Source organism: Lathamus discolor, chromosome 2 (genome assembly GCF_037157495.1).
Source record: "Lathamus discolor isolate bLatDis1 chromosome 2, bLatDis1.hap1, whole genome shotgun sequence".
Taxonomy (NCBI): Eukaryota; Metazoa; Chordata; class Aves; order Psittaciformes; family Psittacidae; genus Lathamus; species Lathamus discolor.
The window spans coordinates 72,539,376-72,562,915 of record NC_088885.1 but is presented as its reverse complement, the minus strand read 5'-3'; the positions used below and the strand labels follow the sequence as shown (position 1 = coordinate 72,562,915).

Sequence of the window (23,540 nt, the reverse complement as noted above, 5' to 3'; positions counted from 1 at the left end):
GTGGCTTCTTACACAATAAAAGAGTAGAAGGAACCATGGGTGAACAGAAGCAAGGTTTGAAGGGAAAAGAATATTCTGCTTGGCAAAGCTGAGTGAGTAGTTCATTTACAGACCATGTCAGAGACACATCGAAGGTTTTGAGGCTGGCACAGCTGATATTCACCTACACAAATTGCATCACATCTGTATGCACCAGGCATAATGTGCCAGAACTATCCACCATGACTTTCTGCACTGCATGGCTCTCCACTCCTTGTACCTCTCAGGTGCTATCAGCACAGGCAAACATTGAGAAAAAGCCAGATCCTGTGCAGGCTAGTTATAGAACTATATGCCCACAGCTACCAATCTTTGGAGCACAGTTAACAATTAGCTAAGACACACCTGAGATCTCTACCAGCTCCAGTAAAAGAGATTCATGCTCCCAGGACCTGTATATCCTACATATCTTTCTGGAGTCCATAACTAACATATGACTCAAAGTAATACTAAATCCTAAGTGAAGTAATGAAACAGTCTTGAAAGCTAATTTACGTACCAGGAAAAAAAAAGGAAGAAAAAAGAAAAAAACAAAAAACCAACCCCCAAACAAGCAAACAAAAACTTACACCCATTTTCCTATTATTTTTCTACCACTACTCTAAAAAGCAATTCAGGATGGATGATTGCTCTGTCAACCATGAAGCCAAGAGCATCTACCAGCCAAAATGTTTCTTTTGAGCTATGTATGGCCTTCACCTCTAAAACTGTAGTGCATACACACTACTAGCCAAAGTGTAGATCTCAGCATACAATGCTCACTTTAATCTCAGCGGACAATATATAATCTAATACCAGACAGAAAAATAAGATTAAATTTAAAATTAAGTCTATGCTGGCCCCCTGGACAGAAGCCATTCAAACCACCTGCTGACAGATCTTGTGTGCACGGAAGCAGTTTAACCATTATAACAGAAAGGAAGATCAGAAAAACTCAGGGAGAGATCAATTTTCTTTCTCTAAGAAGAGAAACATTGACAAAGTATTGTCTTTCAACCTAGTCAAGCCTAAGTACATTAAGTTCAGATGTTAAAAATATAAAGGTGAAGATAAAGCTAAGATCAGTAATTTTTAGAGTTTTCCAGTCAGCCTCTTAAGACTTTCTTTTAAAGGCTTATACTATGAAAAGCAAAATACCCTCATTCTGTTTCTGTAAAATATGTCTATATATATTCTATTGAACAAGAGTAAGTTCAGACTGGGACATTTATATAATCACAAAAGCCATTGTATACGAAGCTGAAAATATTATAACCCCCCCCAGATAGTACTTAGCAGCTAATTAGAAGTCCCAAGGAAGTATTCACTCACGAGTGATTGCGACAAAAAGTGACGAAAAGCATCTGACAAAAAAAGGACTTTTGTTCTTTATTTGCAAGTAAGAAAAATTCCCATACAGCAAACACCAGCTCCTTTCCCTCCCATAACCACATGGCTGTGAGTTCTTCTTCTCAGGTACTCTAAACGTGGAGTCAACATGTGGCTTAAAACCCAGGGACTCAGATGAGTACTGGCTGAGGTTACCGCATGAGTTATTAGGAGAGGAAAAGAGCTATGAAGGGTGCTCTATTTATGATAACAGTGTTTTCCATATAACATGGTATGACTAGGGCAGATTACCTTCCCTTTGACATGCAACATGACCTTCCAATCCCCGGGGTAGTGGTAAAGGTTTCCAGTCTCAGAATAAATTACTCATAGAAGTTGAAGAAGCACCAGGTCCCTAGCTAATGGTGGCAATAACTCGTACTGATGGAGAATTTCTCCTTCAAGGGCTGCAGCAAATTGTTAGGAAATAGAACCCCACAATCAAGCCTCAAAATCCATATAGGTTAGTACGTACTGCCACTAGTTCACAGAATGACGAGCTCTGTCTCAGTATGTTAGTATACTTATTTGCTCAACACTGCATCACTGTAGCTTGTAGCATCATATTCATCCTATGTATTCATCCTCTGCAAACCTGGAAACCTATTTAACCTTATCTACACAAAAGATATTTATTCTTACTATTTTGTAAACAAAACACTTCAACATTTATTTACATCTTGTAAATGAGTCAGATCAGTGAAAAAGCATTATGAGACATCTAATTTACTCTGAACAGTGATAAAACTACTCAAATCAATGTTTCCCCTTCAAAACCCGTTTACATATGAAGACCATTAATTTGAAAATGTATTTGCCAATTTAATGGACTAAAAATACCACTGTGATATTTTATATGAGTCGAAGACGTATTCTGGAACTTCGTAGCAGGTTAATTTCAAGGCAACACAACGTGCTTTGTTTCACATCCAGAACATAATTCAAGCTATAAACCTCTAGGACACACTGCAGCTTGTACTATGTCTTATGTACTTCAGTTGAGCTGTACTGACTTTAAAACATTTTCTTGAGAAGGAAGGAGCCTGATGTTATTTAAATAAATAAAAACATTGATTACGAGGGAAGGCATGTTTTCATGAATGGCTGAATTGTTTCACAAAGGATTCCATTACCGATTAAATCCAAAACTTCAGAAAACATGATGGCTTGTACCTACCTGTCACCTTCCACTCTCAGTTCCCCTGTTCTTAACTGTGATTAACAATGCAAATAAATAACAACATAAGAACCCCTCTCCCCTGTCTATTTAACTCTTTCACTCCTGTGCTAACATAGTGTGCAGAAAAGTATTTAACATTCACTGAACATGTAACCATCAGCAGTGGCTATCCACAAGACAAACTGACTTTCTCCAACACCAAGGCTCTGAGGAAACCCATATCCACATTTCTCCTGCTTATGCAAATGATGTTCAGATGTTTTTATCTGCCTGTGACTGCAAACGAGCACTGTGACAACCTGTATGTTTGTTGGAGAAAGAATTCCAATAAATAAAGACTACCATGCAAAAATACCACGTATCCTGTAAGTAAATGCTAGTTAGCAGAAGTCACATGCTATGCAAGAGACAGGCAACTCTGTAAAGACTGACCTCATGTGATACACCAAATTATTCTCATAGCCACTTAAAGTCACATGACCAAGTTCAATTACGCAACCTTCAATACCATGACAGATTAATCATTGCCAGTGTATCAGAACTGATTATAGTTTCAGGAGAAGATTGTCTTTTTTTTAAAAAAAACCCACCACATACTTTCTCTGGCAGCTGAAATAAGGCAATCTTGCTTTTATACAAGCTAATGATTTACAAACAGGCCTTTACTGGTTCCAGACTACGATATGCTAGACAAGCACACTCAGAAGGACGGTCATGACCTGGCAATAAAGTTTGTGGAGAATGCGACTGTCCCACAAGACATTTTGAATCGCGTGCTGATTTGATGTAAAATGTTCAGGGAGCTGTATTTAAACACTAGTTTCTTGCAAAGTCTCTTAAAAAACATGCAGCAAATTATACCAACTTATAAATCAGCATTTCCCAAATTTAAGTTCCACATCTTTCGATCTAACTGCTATTGGATTCAAGGGGGGAGGAGGCGGAGAAGGGGAAGGCCCTGTAATACAACAGAGATTCATTTGTAATGAGACTTGTACTACACTATTAATTGTTCAGTTGTGCAGTGTCCTGAGAAAACCTTGTAATTTTATGTGGAGATTCAATGAAGAAGAACAGAACAGAACGAAAAGTACAAAAAACATAAGCGAAAAGGCCATTTTCGATAATGCTACTCCAACCAGAATACTGAATAAATGAATTGTGGCATCTTCATTCTTAAGAAAGAACTATAATACCACTAAGAATCACCAAGGGGATTCTTGGAACATCCTCTGTACTGAGTTCTGAGCAAAACAGTCACAGAACAGATGGCCCAAATATTCCCCATGCTAGAAAACAAGAAAGTTTTATTTTCATGCCCATTTTTCTTGGAAAAGCAGACAGCCATGAATGATCTAGTACAATGTACTTTCTTCGTCAGCAAACCCAAAAGAGGTAGTTCAGAACACATTGTTGCTATCCATTGCTGCCAGAAGTGGTTCTCAGTATTACCTGATTGACTGCAGTGTTTTCCTTTTGCAAAATTACTTTGATTTTTAATTTTTAAATCTGGTTGTCTTCAGAATACTTGAAATACTAGCTCTGTCTATGCCTTGAATAAGTCTTGATGTTATAAGGTCAGCATCTTTTTATCATGGACAGCATACAGACGAATACAGTGAGTAACTAAATGTTATCATAGAAACATAAACTGGTTTGGGTTAGAAGGGACCTTAAAGATCATCAAGTTTCAAACCCATGCCATGGGCAGGGACACCTTCCACTAGACCAGGCTATGTTAGTTAAAGCCACATTCAAATGTAAGGAAAGCTGGAGGTGAACTAGGAAACAATTACTACATTATAAAGTGTTTTTCATTTACTAGAAATCACATGCGTATGTCTAATTGAAATGAATCAGTGCTAGAGGCAGTATTTTTTCTATTACTCTCATTAGTTCATAAACAAATTTTACTGCTAATTAAGCCTTACATAAAAAATGTCACTGTTCTACTGTGCTATACATAGACAGCAAATAATGTCTTGAGTAATAACCACATGATATTTACTCAATTTGGGTGCCTTTACTAAAATAACAAAGTCCATTAACCAGGCTTTTAAGGAAGCCCCCACTCATCTGCCTTCCAACTACAAAACTTCAGTTTTTCCAGAACTCCTTATGCCAGTTAGGACTCCAGACTTTCCTTCCAAGTCATTACTATTCAAAACTCTCCTCTGCCAAGAAAAGGAAGTCAAGAAAAGTACAGCAAAACCAGCATGCAGTTACCCTTTATTGTTTTGGAAGAGCAAAATTTTACAAGGGTAAAGTGAGTACTTTTGGAAAATGACAACCACTGTTGTACCTCGAAATCCAAGAAAGTAACGCCTTATGATCAACAGAACTTTGATGGAATGATTCTCAGTTAGGAAATGTTACTATCAAAAAAAATCAAAACATTTGTCAAAATGATTCCCATTTGGTTTAAAATTTCCTTTCAGATGGTATAATGGCTATGTTTTGACATTTTTGGAACAGAGTGCTTTAGTTGTCTTTCCAAAATATTTTAAGTATTGAATACTGAAGTCAAATGGAAATACTTCAATACTGTCACTCCCAAAGTCTGACATTCCAAAATTATGTTCCTATGCCTCTAGATTTTCCCCAAAAGTGTATGCATTTCCATGTTTTACTACAATTCAGAGTGTAATCATCCTGATGCTTTTCACAGTTCCCATCCTAATCAACAGATGAACACCATCCAGAGCTCTTGTGCATTCAGATTTAACACTAATAACCCTATTGAAGCATAAATGATTCTGGTAGAACAGGTAATAGGTGATTGGCGACAGCGATTGTGCCATACAAATTTGGTATTCCTCTATTACAGGGTTACAGTATTGGTGGATAATGGAAGAGTGACTGACATCATCTACCTGGACTTGTGCAAAGCATTTGACATTGACCCACATGATATCCTTGTCTCTAAACTGGAGAGGCATGGATTTCACAGATGGAACACTTAGTGGATAAGGAGTTGGCTGGATAGTTGCACTCAAAGAGCTGTGGTCAACAGCTTGATGTCCAAGTGGAGACTGGTGATAAGTGGCATTCCTCAGGTCAGTATTGGGAGTGGCATTGCTCAACATTTTTGTCAGTGACATGGACAGTGGGATCAAGTGCATCTTTAGCAAGCTTGCCAACAACACTTAGCTGTGTTGTGAGGTCAACACGCTGGAGGGAAGGGATGCCATCCAGAGGTACCTTGGTGGGCTGGAGAGGGGGGCCCACGCAAAAACTCATGAAGTTCAACAAGGCCAAGTGCAAAGTCATGCACCAGGGTTGGAGTAATCTCAAGCACAGCTACATAGAACAGACTGAGAGCACCCGTGAGAAGGATATGGGGGGTCTTGGTTGATTAAAAAGTTCAACATAACCTGGCAGTATTGCAACCCAGAAAGCCAATCATATGCTGGGCTGCACCAAAAGGAACATGGCCAGCAGGCTGAGGGAGGTGACTCTCCCTCTCTATTCTGCTCTCATCAGACCCCCACCTGAAGTACTGCATTCAGCTATGGGGCTCCCAACACAAACAGGACATGGAGCTGTTGGAGCACGGCCAGAGGAGTGCCACAATGATGATGAGAGAGCTGGAGCACCTCTCCTATGAGGACAGGCAGAGAGACTCAGGGTGGCTCAGCATGGAGAAGCAAAGGCTTCAGGGAGACCATCCAGCAGCCTTCCAGTACATAAAGGGGGGCCTACAAGAAAGCTGGACAGGAGCTTTTTGCAAAGAAATTTAATGAATAGGACAAGGCTTTAAACTGAAAAAGGGTAGATATAGATTAGATATAAGAGGCGCTTTATTGTGAGAGTGATGATGCACTGAACAGGTTCCCCAGAGAAGCTGTGGCTGCTCCATTCCTGGGCAGCCAGGTTATACAGGGCTTTGAGCAACCTGGTCTACTGGAATGTGTCCCTGCTTATGGCAGGGGAGTTGGAACTGGATATCTTTTAAGGTCCCTTTCAACCGAAGCCATTCTATAATTGTGTGCATAAAAGACCATAAAATAACATAAAAGCAAAATATCTGCATAGTATGTGGTCACTGAAATGGCCAAGAGTTATCTCCCCAAAGAAGGAGGTATTAATAAGGCCAATCACAAAGCTGTGCGAATGCTTTACAACACTGATCTGCAAAGGTGCAGTACTTGTTTGCCCATTATTTGGGGTCATGCAGCTGCCAGACCAAAACAAGCGTCTATAACGGTGCAGAATGGAAACCACCCTGCACCCCAGGCTCAGGAACACCACAGCTGCTTGCAGCCCTGACTTTTTTTATAGTTTTCAAGTAGATCACAGAGATAGCCATTTACTCGTGTGGAAAATTAAGTCAAAACCTCCTAAAGTTTATTATCACTCAGAACACAGCCAACAATTACATAGAAGGAAAAATAAGTTACCTGCTTTCTTTGCACAGCCAAGCTAAAAAATGGATACCATAAAGCTGCAGTTAAGTCACCTTACTCTACAAATAAGCCAGATAGCTGTGCTGATCAGAACTGACATTTTGGTTTTTTCCTGCATTTCTTATCTCAGCAATGAACTAGCACTTCAGACAGAGCACAGTACTTTCTATAACATGGCATGCCTTTGTTTCCTCATGGTTTTGGACTTTTTTTATATATTTTTTTAATATCACCATTTAGTCTTACTTTTCCTTCCTAGCACACAGAAACATACCAAAAAACTGACACTGTGCTGGCACATCTTGTCAATCACAAACTTCGTTAGGAGAGCCAGTAAGAAAAAGGCTTATTCAACTTAGATAACTATCGCATGTAAAATTGTAACATGGCTGTTAAATCACCTAAGTGATACGCAAAGTATTAAAGTGACTAAATAAGGTATGTCAGGAGGAAGAGAAAGAAACCCAGATTTAAAAAGGTGCTGGGCTGTTTTCCCCTAAATTTTACTTAGTTACTTGATGTGAATTATGTTGCATATGCCAATATACTGCACTGTCCCAGCTCTTCACCTTAGCAGAAGAAGTTGATCAGCACACTTACTATTTGATCAAGACTTAAATTTGTGTAGCAGTTAGCAAGAAGTCTCGAAATGGAGAACACTGACAGTAGTGGAACAACAACAGAAACAATGAGAAATGGCACATTGCTAAACCAGGCCCCTTGTCCAAAATAGTTGTTTATTTTTGTGTTTAATCAGTAGTAACTATCTATCTTTGCATAACAGCAGTTGGCATCTAACACAGTTCCTTTTTCCATTTTCCTGTTTCCAAAAAGCAGACTAAACCTTGCACACACAGCCATAACCAGCTGAAATATTTTCATTAACACAGATCAGCTTATTTATGTATATCAGTAAGAGTTACCACACCTACACACAGGGAGTCTATGCTAAATTTAATGACAGTGACCATGAAAAAAACTTTTTTCAGGCTTATGGGAGTAACAACTCATTGCCACAAGGAAAAAAAAATAAATAAAAAACCCTCCCAAAACAATAATTTTAGTTGTTAGCATTGTCATTTACTCTGATTTCATGCATGCAGAAGACCTCAAATTGTAAAAATCTAAGTTCTGTTAAAACTTTGTCTCACCAAACTTCTACATTAAATTTGGATATTAAGCTTAATGCCAAAACATCGGAATCAGAAACCTTCCCCCCCAAGAAGAACAGCTTTAATGGTAAAAGACTGAACATGCCTTAAGAACATGCTCTGCCCTGTATAGCAGAATCTCTGAATTTTAACTTCCCAAACTTTCATTCAGAATGCAAAAGCAACATTTCTCACAAGCACCTTGAGATTTTTAAAATGAAGATTTTCTAGACATAAAATCTTTCAAAGACTAAATCAAAAACCATATGAAGTTCAACAAAGACAAGTACAAGATCCTGCACCTGGAAGGACATAAACAAGGAGCCCAGCACAGGACAGGATCTGTGTGGCTGGGGAACAGCCTCCCCGAAAGAGACCTGGGGGGCCTGATGGACAAGCAGCTGAAAATGAGTCAGCAGTGTGCTACTGCATCAATGAAGGCAAATCAGATCCTGGTCTGTACAGGCAGGGCTATTACTAGCAGAGGGGATCATCACACTCAGCACTTCCCAGGCTGCACCTGGATTGCTGAGTTCTGGTCCACACAATTCAAGAAAGACGTGGACAGACTGGAGGTCTAAGGAAGAGCCACAAGAGTTAAGTCTTTTCTGACTGGAGGAGGCTTGGGGCTGGGAGGGAGGGGGGAGGAATCTCATGATGGCTTCCCAAGGAACCACATGGATAACACAAGGGGTAACAACTACAAGTTACACTAGGAGAGGCTTCATCTGGGTATAAGAAAAAAATCTTTCCCAGTGAGAGCAATCAGTCACTGGAACAACCTCCTCAGGGACATGGAGGCCATGGTAGAGTCCTGATCACTGGAGGTTTTCAAGATGCAATTGGACAGGGTCCTAGATAATCTCAACCATCCTTTTCCCACAAGAGGCGGGACAAGATGACCTTCGGAGGTCCCTTCCAACCTGGGTTGTTCTACAGTTGTATGTTCTATGACTCCCTAAAATCACATCAACAACTGTATTACCCAAAGCAGGAAAAGCAACTAGCACTGAAATAGAACAATTATTTACTTTGTTCAGGTTTGTTCTTAGGTTAGAGATTTGTAAAAAATCAGATTTACTAGTTTTAAAATCTTGAAGGACATGTCTCAGATGAAATTGCATGCATTCAATTAACTTGCTTCCAATGCAAAACCTGTTTTGACAATTTTCCTTCCCTGATTCTTCTGTATTCTCAGTAGTTTTATGCAACTACTTTTCAAATATAGCATATTCTAATTAAAAAATAACATTCCATTAAAATGCAATTTGCAAAGAATCTTAGAATGGTTAGGGCTGGAAAGGACCTTAAGATCAACTAGTTCCAACCCCTATGTAGTTGATTTATATACATACGATTTATAGTTTTATAAATAAAACCCACAACATTCGGCAGTTAATAGAGTACATAATGGATAACTGGAATAATATAAAATAAATCAAGAAATACCTTTTAAACCTGTATTAATTATAAAAAAAAAAAAATCCAGAGAGATTTACCATATCTGATATTGCTCATAACTATAGGAAATCAAAGAACTGGAGAGGAGACCAACCAAAAGCATGTCATACTATGTTTCCCAGAACATTCTAGCCAGTGTCAGTTTCTTTATAGGCCAAGGCAGGCTGGTGACCTAACAATCATAGTAATGTTTTTTAACTAGAATCTCTGAAGCTTATCAAAGTCAACTTCCTACTTGAAGTAGGCCTACCCATAGGTCAGCCATGGTGCTGTTTGGTTAAACCTGTCATGAAGTCGTCAAAAATGGAGATGTCAAAAATCTCTCCGGGTGACCTGCTGCAGTCCTGCGCTCTCTTTTAGAAAAAAACCCTCTTTGACTACATTCCCATGTTGTGACCACCGAGCTTCAGTCATGTTAAGCAAACAAGAAACTTGTAAATTCAGATTACTATCATTTGCAACCAGATGTTTTAACAGCTTTCACAAGTTTATAAATTTTCTGTTTTCTGTACCAAAAAAACCCCAAACAACATAAAGCCATTATTTAAATAACAAATTTTATTCTGTTTAGAAACTATCCCTTAAATCAATTTAGGTTAGACTGCAATCCAACACATAAAACATCAGAGGATCTACTTTTTGTCAGCCAAGAAGAAAACAGTACACTCTAAAAACCACTTCTGGATTCGAAACTTAACATCTTCCCTCTTTGCTTATCGCTTTTCCTCCAGTACAAATCACTCTTCCTTCCTCAGATAGTCTGCATGGGTAATAGGGCAGAAGGGCAGACATGAAATTACTTACAGTCTACTAAATTCTCTCTCCCTGCTGTTAAAACCTGGCCCACACATCTGGGCCTCCAAACAATCCATTATGTTTACTGCAGGGCTTTGGAGATGTTCCTGTGTGTTATTCTGAAGGCTGTCAGTGGTAACCTCAGTTACTTTAAGAAATTAACTTTATTCTTCATAGTCACAGCATTAAAAGTTCTTTTGGATGGTAAAAATAAATACTAGATACTACCAGATGATATATACATTGTATTTACTAGGAAAGTCACAAAACAAAAATACTGATTTTTCCATCACAATCTATATATACACATTTAAGAGAAAATGCACAGCAAGCAAATCATACTCCAGATGCACACTTACAAATCCATATTGCTTGCAATAATAAAACATCCTGAAATTCTTTAACTGAAATAATGAATCAATAAGATGAATCTTCAAAACCTACTTTACTACAAATTGGCTCTTTACAAAAGCATTAGGCTTGCTCCAGGGTATTACCATATCATATTAGAGCAGCCCCAAGGACACGCTTATCTTGGCACAGAAGCAGTCAGCAAACTGTCAATTTTAGCTATGGGTGTGGCATAAACACTAAGGCAGGACTGTTGTTGTGGTCCCAGCAGATCTCTACATATAGTAGCGGCTGACTGTTTCTTGCTAGGAACTGCTATTGCTTTTAGTGGACACAAATGCATAATGTGTATACATGGCAAGACTTTATACAGTTGCTGATTGTACAGTATTTAAGGACAGCCTCAAAAACTGAGATATCTCCATTAAGGAAAGGGAAAACTTGCACTATGATATGGCATCAAAAAAACCCCAGATATCCAAGGTAAACACCTATCTTATTATTTCTATCCTCTAAAATTTACTAGAATAAAAACACTAAAAGAAACAGAACAAAAAGTTTTATATTGTGTTAAACAGAAAACTCATTGATGCACCTCTTACTGCGGGATAGCCTTGCCTTTGAGCTGCATGCCAAAATTACCATACAGCCAAGGTGCCCGAGGTATATATTTTGGGGGGAGCCGGGAGGGGGACTGGGCTCTGGGTATGGTATAGGGGCTGGGCAAAGGTGGGGGGGTCCACATAGGGTCTGTGAGACTGGTGCCACCACTCTGAGGTAGTACTGGCTTGCTTCCTCCCACTGTTGTGGACTCAGCTTCCTCTCTGATCACTCCCCAGCACAAGCTCATTGCTGTGGCCCAGACAGGAGCTACATTCAGCTATCCACCAACTGCACATTTCAGGCATCAAGCCATCCCCATTACATACAATCCTCTGTTAGCCAGAACAACAGCAAAGATCAGGTGGATATCTTGATAGTACGGGAACATGACGCACACATGTGCTGCTGCATGGAGTTAGCAATGAAGGTTTATTAGCTACAGCTAAGTTTCAGCCCCACAGCCTTTCTTCTCATGGCATTACCTCACACAAGGTCTGAGGAATACTTATGCCTGGAAGCTCACCATGGTTATGCAAGTTCAAAGTCTTCTGTACCCAATTCTTACCAGGCTGGAGATGAATCACAGCAAAGATAGCTCACATGTCTCTGCCTCTGGTCTAACTGACCAGTCAACTGAGTAAACTACCAGTGGGTAATGCAATTTTGCCAGTGCTGGTGGGGAGCACCCCCCGTGAATGCAGCAGACACCTAACGGAGACCAGGCCTATGCCTGTAGCACACAGGCAGGCATACCCTTTGCCAAAACCAGGCCTTTCACCAACAGCCATGAAGGCAGCCAGTCACACAGTACGGCATCATGGGTGGCGGGACGAGTGAACCCTGCAACCTCATCGCACACAGCACACGGTGCCAGGGTTTGGCCGGGAACCCAACCTCCTCCAGCACAACCGGGGCTGCAACCTGGTTCCTTTTCTCCCCTGACAGAAGGGCAGCATCCAGACCAGGCACGAAATTTTTAACCTAGAACAATCTCGGTCTTGTCGCTTCCTCCTACAACAGGGACACTCTCTAATCCGGTGCTTTTGAGGCAGCCCGGGGCTAGACACAGGACCCGGGGTCTGACTGCTCCCGGAGCAAGGCCCAGGCCCCGGGCCAGTCATGCTGCCGCGGCCGGGCCCGCTCTCGCTCATGCCCCCAGGGCACGGCCCTACGGGGAGGACACGGCTCCCCTACGCCCCTCAAAACCGAGCCCCTCACGCCCGTCCCCAAGCGACGCCGGCATTCCCCACCCCAGTTACCCCCACGCCTTCGCGGGTCCCCGCCCAGGCCGCGAGCGCACCTGTAATTGTAGCTGCTGAAGCGCTGGCTCTCCCGCAGCAGGGCCCGGTACAACCGCAGCACCTGGGCCCGGCTGGACGCTGCCATGTTGCCGGCACCAGGTGGGTCCTCCCGCGGCGAGGCCCCTTTCCCCGCCCGTAGCGCCCGAGGCCGTGCCGGCCTCCGGAGCCGCCTACCGGCACCCGCGCCGGCCTCTGCGCGCCTCCGCGGCGGGCAGGCAGGGGAGGGGGCAACGGCGGCTGCAGGAGCGGGAGCGCACGGCCTGGCGGTGAGTGGCGGAGCTGAGAGGAGCAGCGGCCGCGGGTCGGCCTGGGCCCAGCGACAGGCCTAGGGCGGAGCCGAGCCGAGCGAGGAGGAGGAAGCTCTTCCTCGGCTGAGGCAGCTCTGGGGGACGGCGGGCGGTCTTTCTGCGCCTTAGGCTCAGGGCCGGTCTCGCCGGCTCAGTCCTGTCCGGTGCTGCCGGGCCTACGTGCCTTCAGGTCCGCCACGGGGTTGTTGCTTAAGCTCGGTTTACCCTGAAGCGCCACCACTACTTCTCCGCGGGGGATCCTGTCTGGCTCGGTCGGTACTGTGAATGGGCCGAAGGCTGTCAGGGCAGGAGGGCGTAAGAGATAACGAAAGCAAAAGTAGTGTTCAGATAAACTAGCCGGTGATAGCAACCTAGTTACGTGCACCCATATTCATTTTATTGGTGTGCTGCATGAGGAGGTGGGTGCTGGCGAGGTGGGGTTGATGTAGGGCCTGGAAACGAGCAACAGGTGATGGGTGTTTGGCAACTGCATCAAAATCGCTGAGTTTGCAATGAATGCTCTCTGGTGTTAGTGCATCAGGGCCTGGTGTGTTGTAGTTGTGTGTGGTGTGTTGCTCTCAGTATCTGAGCTTAAGCTGGATTCCATTATTTAAGCTAACTTGATCTGTGTGTAGTGCTGGTACTGGTTAAGTTATGAGTGTGTGAAGGTTGGCAAGCATTTCCTGTTCCTGGGCTTTTATTCTCAATATGAAATATCCATTTATTTTTAAAGTTTGTGGGTTTTCTCACTATTTTTCCACAGCTCTGAGAAATGACCATGTGGGCTTTACTAGTGCCCTCCCCTGAGTTTCCCTATTTGTGCAGGTGTTCAGAAGCTGGATGACTGTGTTGAACTTCAGGTGAATTTCGCACACAGACCTATGTGTCTTGAAACTGTCCTTGAAGAAGGAGGTACCCAGGCAAGAATCAGTGTACTCAGTGCCTATGCATTGTACAGGCCACAGAGCAGCAGGCTACCTGAACCATTTAAAAACTAAGTTCTGCTTGTCTGTTTTCTAAATCTTTGGCTTTTTTTCCTCTTTGCTGTGAGGCTGGTAATTTTTTTTTCTACTTAAGCACTTCTTTTATTGGTTATACCAGAAGCATCTTGATGTTTTTGTTGCTGGAAGCAGCATGTGCCATATACTTAGCATCGTCTTCTGATGAAAGTTTTGCTACTGCAGAATAAATTTGATTTTGTAACTTATAGGTATATATAGGTTCTACAGGTGTCTGGCAAAAGTGTGTCAGTTGCTGCTACTGGTGGAGCTCATATGAGTGTATATGTACTTTGAGTATTATTTGTGTTAGTTGTACATCTGATGCAATTTACAGTTGTAAATAGTTGTAAATATTTACTATGTAAATAGTATAGACACACATGGATTTATCTCAAATTCATCTTTATTGGTATGCAATGTTTTGGCACCCTTGTTAGGCTTCTGGAAGTGGAGATTTTTTGTACATGGCAAATTTCTTGGGTATTCTCTTTGTCAAAGCCAAAATGTGAAATGTTAGAGGAAATGTTGCATTTTGAAGAAAAATGTAAGTGACTGAGACACTAATAAGTATCAGGCTTTTGAGGCCTTCCCTTGTAAGTTACAAAGCAATGTGGTTTGGGCTAGCTTTTTCATTCAGGAAACCCAAACAGAAAAATATAAGTCAAGCGTACTCGTTGGCTGCCTGTGGGACCAGCCAAATTCTCATTGTAGCCCAAGCCATATTGCTGACACATGTTGCCATGCTAGAAGTGGAGTTTGAGGTGCTCATTCTCCCCATCTTTGCAGCTGTTGGTGGCTGGGTTGCTTAATATGTGTTAAAGCAGAACTCTTGCTGAGTTCTGAAAAGCAGCAGAGGCAACCCTACCTGTTATTTTGATCGTAGGCTTCAGACAGATTGAAAGTCACGGGTCTGTCATGCACAGAGCAAAACTTAGCTTTGAGAGTTCAGCAAAGTTACATTAAATCACTCTGTAGATGAGCATGGCAGTTAGTCCATCTGATTTTATAACAGCCCCTTTATTATTGTGAGAAATGAAGTTTTGATGCTCCAGTCCTCAGCTCTAAAAGATGAGAGAGTAATTGGGAAGAATGCAAAACGCAGTAGGCAAATTTTGTTTACAAGAACACTATTGATTTAGTCTTTGTAAAGTAATTATGAATTTTGAAATAGCTGCAGGTGCTAATCCTGTTCCTGAATCTCTGTGACGATTTTTGCAGTTTTATACATTTTTTTTAAGATAACTATTTTTTTAATTCTCAAAGAAGCATGGAAACGTAAGTTTAGAATAGGCAATAAACACATGCAATGTACTACCAAATGCAAAGTAAACATACCCAAGGAAAAAAGTCTTTCCTCTTGTTTTCCTTCCCTGACCTAACCTTCATTACATTAAAACTCAAGCAGGCAAGAACAAGACTGATGTGAAGGGGAACAGCTTTTAACATTCTCCAATGCATATTGGATGTTTTGTCATATGCTGCTGAATTGTTCCTTGTAGTACACTGTTTCAGCTTTATGGCGTGGCACTTAACGCTAAGAGGGCAAGTGCTTTCCTGGTGCGCTGCTGTTCATGTTCATTATTTTTCTTTGGGGGTCAGGATGATAATTGATTGTTGTGATAGTATCATCTCTTCTAACTATTGTTTTTTTAATTTGTGAAAGCATGCTAACCTTTCCCTTCTGCTGTGGTTTCTCTGTCTTTTCTGCTCTTAGTTATTGATGGACAGTGTTGTGCACAGTGAGATCCTACATAGTGTAGAGTAGGACCTTTAAAATAGGGACTGTAAATCAAGAAAACTTGTGGACTTCAGTTGCAAAAGTAACAAACTATAACTTAACAATGCTCTATAGGGAGTAAGACTTCCATAGTATGACAAGGAGGCCTTGAATAACTCTGCTTTAAAAAAAAAAAAAAATATTTATTTGATTGTCCTATAGTGAAGGATATTTTTAAGCAGGAGGAGAAATTCACGTGTTTCAGATTCAGCTGTGCTCCTAAATTATTTGTGCATTTTGGAAAGTTCTGCCTCAGAGTTTAGAGAGAAGAAAAAAAAAGGGGGAACAAACTCCTCTGTCAGCTGTTTTTTTTTGTGAGTTACCCCATCTCTTTCCAATTTGAATTGCAGAATGTTGTGTATTGTTTAAAGTAGGACTGTAGAAATAGTAATAATAGGGGATCAAACCCCCTAACCAGTAGTGGCTTTTCTGTTGTAATACAGAAATAATAGGGGAATACCTGTTTTAGCACTGCTCCTAAATCTTTGCTTGTTCATGATCTCTCATGCTGCAGGCATTGAACTGAGCGAAACACTGAATTTTGTTTTCCTTGTTGGTCTCAGTTCTAATCTTCTAATTTCCTGTAGCCATGTGGAACACCGGAGGACTTCATGGCCATCATGCTGCCTGCTGAATGTGTATCATGCTAAGCAGCTGGACAGTTCAACAATGATGGATAACTTCTGGGTCAGTGACACGCAATGTTGATATATAGCATACTGACTGTGAAAGATGTTGATAATGGACATATTTCAAAGTGAACTCTGAAATGCCTGAAATAAAAATGCTATAAGACCCCAAAATTGAAAGGATAATTTTATGTTACAGCAATAGGCAGAAGAGAGAGAAGTAATAGGGGATTAAAGTTACCAATAATGCTTAAAAGTTTGGCATGTAATAGTCACATTAAATGTGAATGATGCTTCTAACCTTAATGCTGTTGAAATTCAAGGTATTTTCAAGACAAGAATTCAACAAGAAATGAATATATTTTTGCTATGCTATTGTTATACTAAAATCTTACTAAGAAACCTAATCATGAGAGTGGGAAGGACAGGGTTTATCAAGTGTTCCTGTCCATGACCTCATCAATTCAGAAAGGCTTTTTTTACTGCACTTACTACTAAATTTTATCTAATTTAGTCTTAAATAAATTCCTCTTTTGTGTGGAAAAAAAATATTTTACTTTATATTGTGTCTTGCTGTTGTTTTCTGATGCTCAGCCTATGCCACCCTCTTCCCTAAGTTCATCCTGCTCTTTCATTTAAGCCTCTGAGAGTCAGTTTGTGTAATTCCTCTGTCTCCTCTGTGATTTGCACTGTCATATTTCTCAATAGCTGTCATCCAACTAGCCTTATTTAGTTATTTTGAATTTTTTTTCTTCCTTTTTTAATAGATGTTGACATTTTTAGCTTAAAAAGCAAACACAGCTGTAAAATGTGGTGTGATACTGTGTTTAAGAGCAACTGAGAATCTCTTTGTAGTCACTTCTGTATCTTCTTTGCTGATTTGTGATTTCGCATTTGCCAGGTTGGTTACAAATGGTACTGCCAACTTTTCTAGTTGGAGGATGATTGCATCCAAGATGTCTTGCTAGAGCAAAGGTCTTTCTTCTCTTGAATTTATTTTTTGTCACATGTGAATGTATATGTATATGTGAATAGGTATAAAAGCATGCACACAGTAATATCATAGCAGTAAAGGTCATGCTGTTCACCCCATATTCTCCATGCTGCAGCACTAGGGATTCATGCATAGCTAACACAGTGCTGTGGGTTCTTTTTCTGGTTACCCACTCCCATATCCCAGCTTTGAGACAGCCTGCTGTTTGGGTGCATCTCAGTTTGTCTCCTGCACCCTGCATTATGGACATGGGCCCTCATGTCAAATGATACTAGGGGCTAGCACCACTCAAGTCATGGGCTATTGCTTACATCCTTCCCTGAAAATCCACTTCACTAAGCAATTTTTTATAAATTCTTGTTGTGTGGTTATCTTCTGGAAGCAATTCCTAGAGCAAAGTATCGGTGTAAGGAGGACATTGGTATAAGGTAGAGTGGAGCTGATGTAAGAAAACATGTTATCTGAGGTGAAATAAAAGTGGAAAGTATTTTGTATAAGATGCTGACAAGGAGTTGTTGGGGAAGGGTGTGGCTTCTGAGCATGAGATGTGTGGAAAACACTAATTTATTTTTTTTAAGGGAAAGGTTAAGCAAACCTGTGATTTACAATGGATGTGTAAAGCAGCAAAGGTTAAGTGGATTGAAAGTTTAGTTTTCTGAATGTCTGATGAGTGGAGGGAGAATATGATTTTTCCACTTGTAATGCATTTTCATTTTTTATGTTGCTGTGCATCCATATGATACTTGGTTCTGGTAGCTTGGACTTCGGTCCAGAAAAAAAATCCAACAATATGTAGCTGAAGCAAAGAAATCTAAAGAGAGTATTTCTGGAGAGGAAGGGAAACTATGGGGCAATGTTCTCATTTAAATGAGGAAAACGACATACCCATATTAGCGCATAGTAGTAATGGAAGAGTTTAAGGTAACTTAATTTTGCATGATCCTTGACATGTTTGAGCTTTCATCTTGTATCGGTATCAGTTTTATGTATCCAGATCTCTGGCCAGCATTCACGATAATGCATTAGGGACGTATTTCTAAATATATCGTGCTTCTGGTGCATTCGTAAGATCAGATGAATTGTCAGTATTTCCTTACATGCCTTCACACTTCTAGACAGAACTTTCTTTCTATTTCTGTTTAAGTTTTTTATATCTGTTTAAGTTTTTTATATCTGGAATGACTGTGCCAAAATTTGTCTTTCAGCCAGTCCCTGAAGAGAAGAAACAAAGCACTGACTAAAGCTAATGGGCACAAGGAAGCTGAGCTGAGGAAAGATTACCTCTGCTTGTGGGTAAGTAATTATAAATAAATGTGGTTTTCTAAATCTTCGACACCAGCGCTGTCAGGTAGTCAGTGACTGCCTTTCAGTTAGTAACACATTTTCAGTCTTTCTCCATTTTAATTAATACTAAAACCAAATCTTCCTTCATCTTCACCAACTTTGAGACAGGTATACTATGTATGCTAGCTATAAAACTTTGTTTTCCATGTCGAATTCATGTATTTCCTTACTCCTAATACAAAGAAAATAACGAGACCTGAGATATAAAGATAGGTAGATAATAATAATAGGTAGATAGGTAGAAGATTATAGTCTTCTGAAGTGCAAATTCAGAAGGACAAATTCTATTATCTTTAAACAGGGGAAGTTTAGATTGGATATAAGGAAGAAGTTCTTTACTGTAAGGGTGGTGAGGCACTGGAATGGGATGCCCAAGGAAGTTGTGAATGCTCCGTCTCTGGCAGTGTTCAAGGCCAGGCTGGACAGAGCCTTAGGTGACATGGTTTAGTGTGAGGTGTCCCTGCCCATGGCAGGGGGGTTGGAACTAGATGATCTTAAGGTCCTTTCCAGCCCTAACTATTCTATGATTCTATGATTCTATATTGAGATATAGATATATTTTGAATATAATCCCTTTGAAATCTGTCCCAACTACCTAAACAATAAATCGCTGTTCAGTGTAAAGACAGGTGGCAGAAATAGGGCCTTCTTACTTTACAAACCACTTACAACTGATGCAAGGTAGAATCCAGCATAGGATGCTCTGCTGAATGGACAGTGAGCTCTTGGGAGAGGCAGTAGTTACAGCCTTACAGATCCATCTATTAACCTTTCAGTCTGTCGTGTTCCTGACCCCATAGCAGAATAAGCTAAAGTTTTGTATCTTACCTCAGATGGGGGATGAGGGTGGATTTAGGTGGGGATACAGACCTATGAAGCTGAACTGCCAGCTCACCTATAGGAATGGATTTAACATTCTGCAGAAAAGCAGGAAAGTGAAATGGGGGAAGAAACAGTCTGAAGTACTGTTCGGGGAAAATAAATGAGAGTTCATCTGTTTGGAGTGCTGAATTAAGTATCTCCTTGTTCTAGAATTTCTGTGATTAGCTTTTTCAGGTATGCTTTGTAGCCTAGGATCAGTTTTGCTTTTTTTGCATTCTGTTGTTGGGGATTATTTTTTTTCCCCAGGCACTATACGTACTTTGTTTCGTTCATTTTTTTTTTTATGCAGGTGATTTTAATAATTGAATAATTTTTGCCTTTTTTTTGGAAATGATTCTTGATGAAGTATGTGTGCTGCATCTAAAATGGAGAAAAACATAAACAGCAGATTATCAGGGTCCTTATGGAGATTTCATGGTGCTTCTAAATTTTTTTAATATGATTTCAAGATTGATTTGACTTTCAAGGCAGTGTTCAAGATCTTCATTGACAGTATTCTTACTTCTGAGAGTATTAGCATAATCTTTTCATTGTCTTGTTTGTTTTGGCTGTAAACATAGCTTTTTTTGAATTATTTTTTTTTTTTTTTTACTTTTATTATACTTCTTACTTTCGGGTGAAAAATTGCATAGTTCATTACCCCAGCTCTTCCCTTGGGGAGATAATAGTCTAAAATAGACAAATATGGTATTGTACATGTAAAATTATGAGATACTGAAGAGGTAATTAAATACCAGATCTGTGTAGGGTTGTTGAAGTTGGTTTTTATGTTGGCACACTAACTTTGTGAACTTTCATGAAAAAAAGTTGTTCTAAACTGATAGAGGTGTTACTTGATAAAGGTAAACAGGAGAAAGATGGTAGGAGTTTCAGTCTTTTCTGACACCTCTCTCTTTCTTTTTTGGCTTTCTTTTCTGTCCCTGTCCCTTCTTGCACAGGCTGTGGTTCTTTTTCCCCACCCCTCCACTCCCAATATATGTCAAGACGATGATGCCATTTTTTTCAGTTTTCTTGTGGTAGGTTATATTCTTAATGTAATACTCATTCTACAGACAAATAAACTATGCTGGATAGGTAAAGACTTGAACTAAGTATGTGGGAAAGCTGTGCTTATACTAGTTTCTTTTATTAGGTTCCCAGTGCTGTTTTCTTACATAACTTTTTTTATAAACACTGTGTCGGAGATATTGCAGGTTCTACCAAATCCTATTTCCTCACCTGATATTAGCAGTTCATTTGACCCCAGTTTGCCTTACTGCTGTCATTCCAGACCTCGAGTGACAGAGCCTGCTGTGCCTGTTGTGGAACTTTCAGCATGTTGCAAAGTGCAATTCTACAAATTATTTTGAAGAAAAAAAAAAAGCAATTATTATGTCTTTGATTCTCTTAGTATGTAATTAACATGGCATTAACTCAAGTTTTTGTCATACGTGACCTTGAGCTATAACACCACCTTATTCTTCGTTAATAATGAAGATTTGATTCTTCATGTTATCGTCTTCTTTTTTTCCCTAACTTATATCGCTTCTTTCACCCAGTCAATGTGCATATCTTGGCTCAAAATACAAGATGAGGGGATGTTGCCTTTGTTGTCTAAAGACTGGATGGCGAAATACTTCTGTGTTCCATAGTTTGAAACGTATGTATCCTGAGCTCTGTTAAAAGCTTGCTTTCACTGAGGCTTGCTCTGAGGGAAGCGTGACTTTAAAGTATATGGCTTTCTCAAGGCCTTTCAAGCAAAAATTTTCATCTGTTCTTTGTGCTGTGCTTTATCTGGAGTAAGTATATTAGCATTGACAAGCCTTATAGGAGATGTTACCTGGTAACATTAAACAAAAAAGCATGAAGATGCTTGGGAGCCTGTTATCCTGCAAGCCATGGACCCAAATATATTGTATTTTCTAGCATTAATGATGAAGTTGTTAGTGGTAGTAGGCTTGTTCTTTTCACTTTAACACTCTCAAACTTTTTTATCATGTGATAGCAGGACTTGACAGAGACACAATTTAAATCTGTATTTTTGAGTCATAATCTCCTTGCTTTGCTTGCTGCAGAATATCTTGGAACTAGCGCTTTTTTAACAAGCTGCAGATGTCAGCACCTCTTGAACGCTGTAAAGCTTGAAGTGTTCAGACGTATGCCATAAACTAACAAAACCCAAGCACAGTTGTATCAGGAAGTTAGAACAGGATTAAGCAAATCCATTATAAAATCTGACTTGTATTTGTCTGAATAGGCAGAACTTTAAATCGAGAGATTCTATTATAAAATTTCTCATTGATATTTCTCAACAGCATTGTCTATAATTCAGTATCACTTGTTGCAGTTGAAGTATTTTTAAGAAAAAAGACTATGCTTTCTTACTCTAAGGCTTTAAACATAATGCATTTCTTTAGTTACTGAAAATTATTCATAATATAAGTAGAATATTTGCAAATAAGGTTTCTATCTTGATTACACATATACATTCATAGCTGTAGAATATGGAAAGTAAAATTTTCAAGCTTATTGATGGAGGTTGGCTAGACAGTTAATTCTTGTGAGTCTTCTTGAGTACACTTGCTCTTAAAAGAGTAAAGTGAGTCTTTAGTCTTGAAGCCCAGCAGCGCGTTTGAAGACTGATGAGGCAGCACACAGGCTTGATAAAGTCATGTGGAATTAGGAAGAAATACATGTAATTTTAGTAGTGGAATTAAGGAAATAGCACCAAAGTACTTACAAAATAAATATGTATATATAGTAAATGTTGGCTAAAAAGACCAGGGTAAAGAAAACAAAACTGCAAATGTTTAGCAGGGAAATCTTACTTCAGTTTTGTTTTACCTCCTGAACTTTGTATTACTGTGAGACCAACTGTATTGAGACAGACACAGTGATTGTGTGAGACCTGCTGGCAGAGCTGTTTGTATTGTTTGCAAATCCTGCTGTTCATGTGCATCAGGCACTTTGTGTAGGTTAAATTGGTTGGAATGAACTGTGTCATTTAGAAACTCATGTAGTGGGTTGTATCTTTTCTTTTTACAGCGTGCCAGTCAATACTACAGTCTGTGTAGGCAAACTGCTTTTCCCTATACTTTTTATTTTTGCCCCGTTTTATTTGTATTTGTAATCCATGTGATTTGGCATCAAATGTAAATGATGATAAAGAGTTTCTAAACAGATTCTGTTTGCTTTAAAACAATATATATTTGCAATTCTAACCTTAGACTTCGGGTTAATAGTTCTTGAGAGATGAAGGGCTCTTCTACTTCTAAACCCCATTAACAGTAAGGGATCACAACAGCCTAAATTACTAGCACATAAATGGAAGAATAAGAAAATCTGCTCTTGAATTTCTGTTTTACTCAGTCAGCAGAAAAGAGCTTCAGTGACTGAGAATCATAGTAAAGCAATAAAAGTTTTTGCATTATGTAAAAAAAGTGTTGGGGTAAATAAAGTTTACTTCCTAATACAGCTTGTAGGTTCCATTTACATGTTTCAGAGTTAATAGGCCCTTACTAGAAGAGTGAGCCAACAGCAGTGTTTTAAAGTGGAAGAAAAGTGGGTTTTGTTTGGTTGGTTTTTTTCCTCAAGAGTTGTATTATGGCCTGGGTAGTCATTAGGATTCCTATTGTAGGAATCAGTTTTTACTGTATCTTAAACTAGAATGGTGCTTATTATCCTGCAGCTATATCTGTACTCAGTGAAGAGCAGAGTATGGAACCATTTCTTGTATGTCTGGACCCAGCCAAATAAAGCCTGCTAGCATAATTTTTAATTTGATGCCTAAAAGTGGCTCTGCAGAAGGCTTCTCTGACAAAGCGAAGCAAAAGGGAGATGGTAGGAATTTCAGTCATTATTTTCTGACACCTCTCACTTTAGTCCTGGGCAGGGGTTGAGTGAGAAGGGGAAAGCAGACTGGGAGATCATTTCATATTCAAATTCTGGATTTCAGGGCTCCATGAGGGATGTTTTTATACTGCATGGGCATA

General features: G+C 39.9%; 2 protein-coding genes across 19 annotated transcripts in view; one reads left to right on the top strand and one right to left on the bottom strand.

The window, feature by feature from the left end:
* The window catches only part of LYRM4 (LYR motif containing 4), a 90,460-nt gene extending 77,119 nt beyond the window's left edge, over positions 1-13,341 (bottom strand). For 2 of the 5 annotated variants that reach the window (XR_010610056.1, XR_010610057.1), the window contains exon 1: positions 12,655-13,325. Coding sequence is in view for 3 of the 5 variants with exons in the window: in XM_065667427.1 (XP_065523499.1) it covers positions 12,655-12,740 (86 nt within the window). In the remaining 2 variants the exon portion in view is untranslated. Of the gene's footprint in view, positions 1-12,654 lie in introns of all 5 variants that reach the window. The other 3 variants (XM_065667427.1, XM_065667426.1, XM_065667425.1) reach the window with 3 other exon arrangements.
* FARS2 (phenylalanyl-tRNA synthetase 2, mitochondrial) overlaps positions 12,637-23,540 on the top strand; it is a 266,496-nt gene continuing 255,592 nt past the window's right edge. For 2 of the 14 annotated variants that reach the window (XM_065667417.1, XM_065667407.1), the window contains exons 1-4: positions 13,471-13,610; positions 13,706-13,802; positions 16,308-16,407; positions 18,549-18,636. Coding sequence is in view for 1 of the 14 variants with exons in the window: in XM_065667418.1 (XP_065523490.1) it covers positions 12,739-12,921; positions 18,553-18,636 (267 nt within the window). In the remaining 13 variants the exon portion in view is untranslated. The other 12 variants (XM_065667412.1, XM_065667410.1, XM_065667411.1 and 9 more) reach the window with 12 other exon arrangements.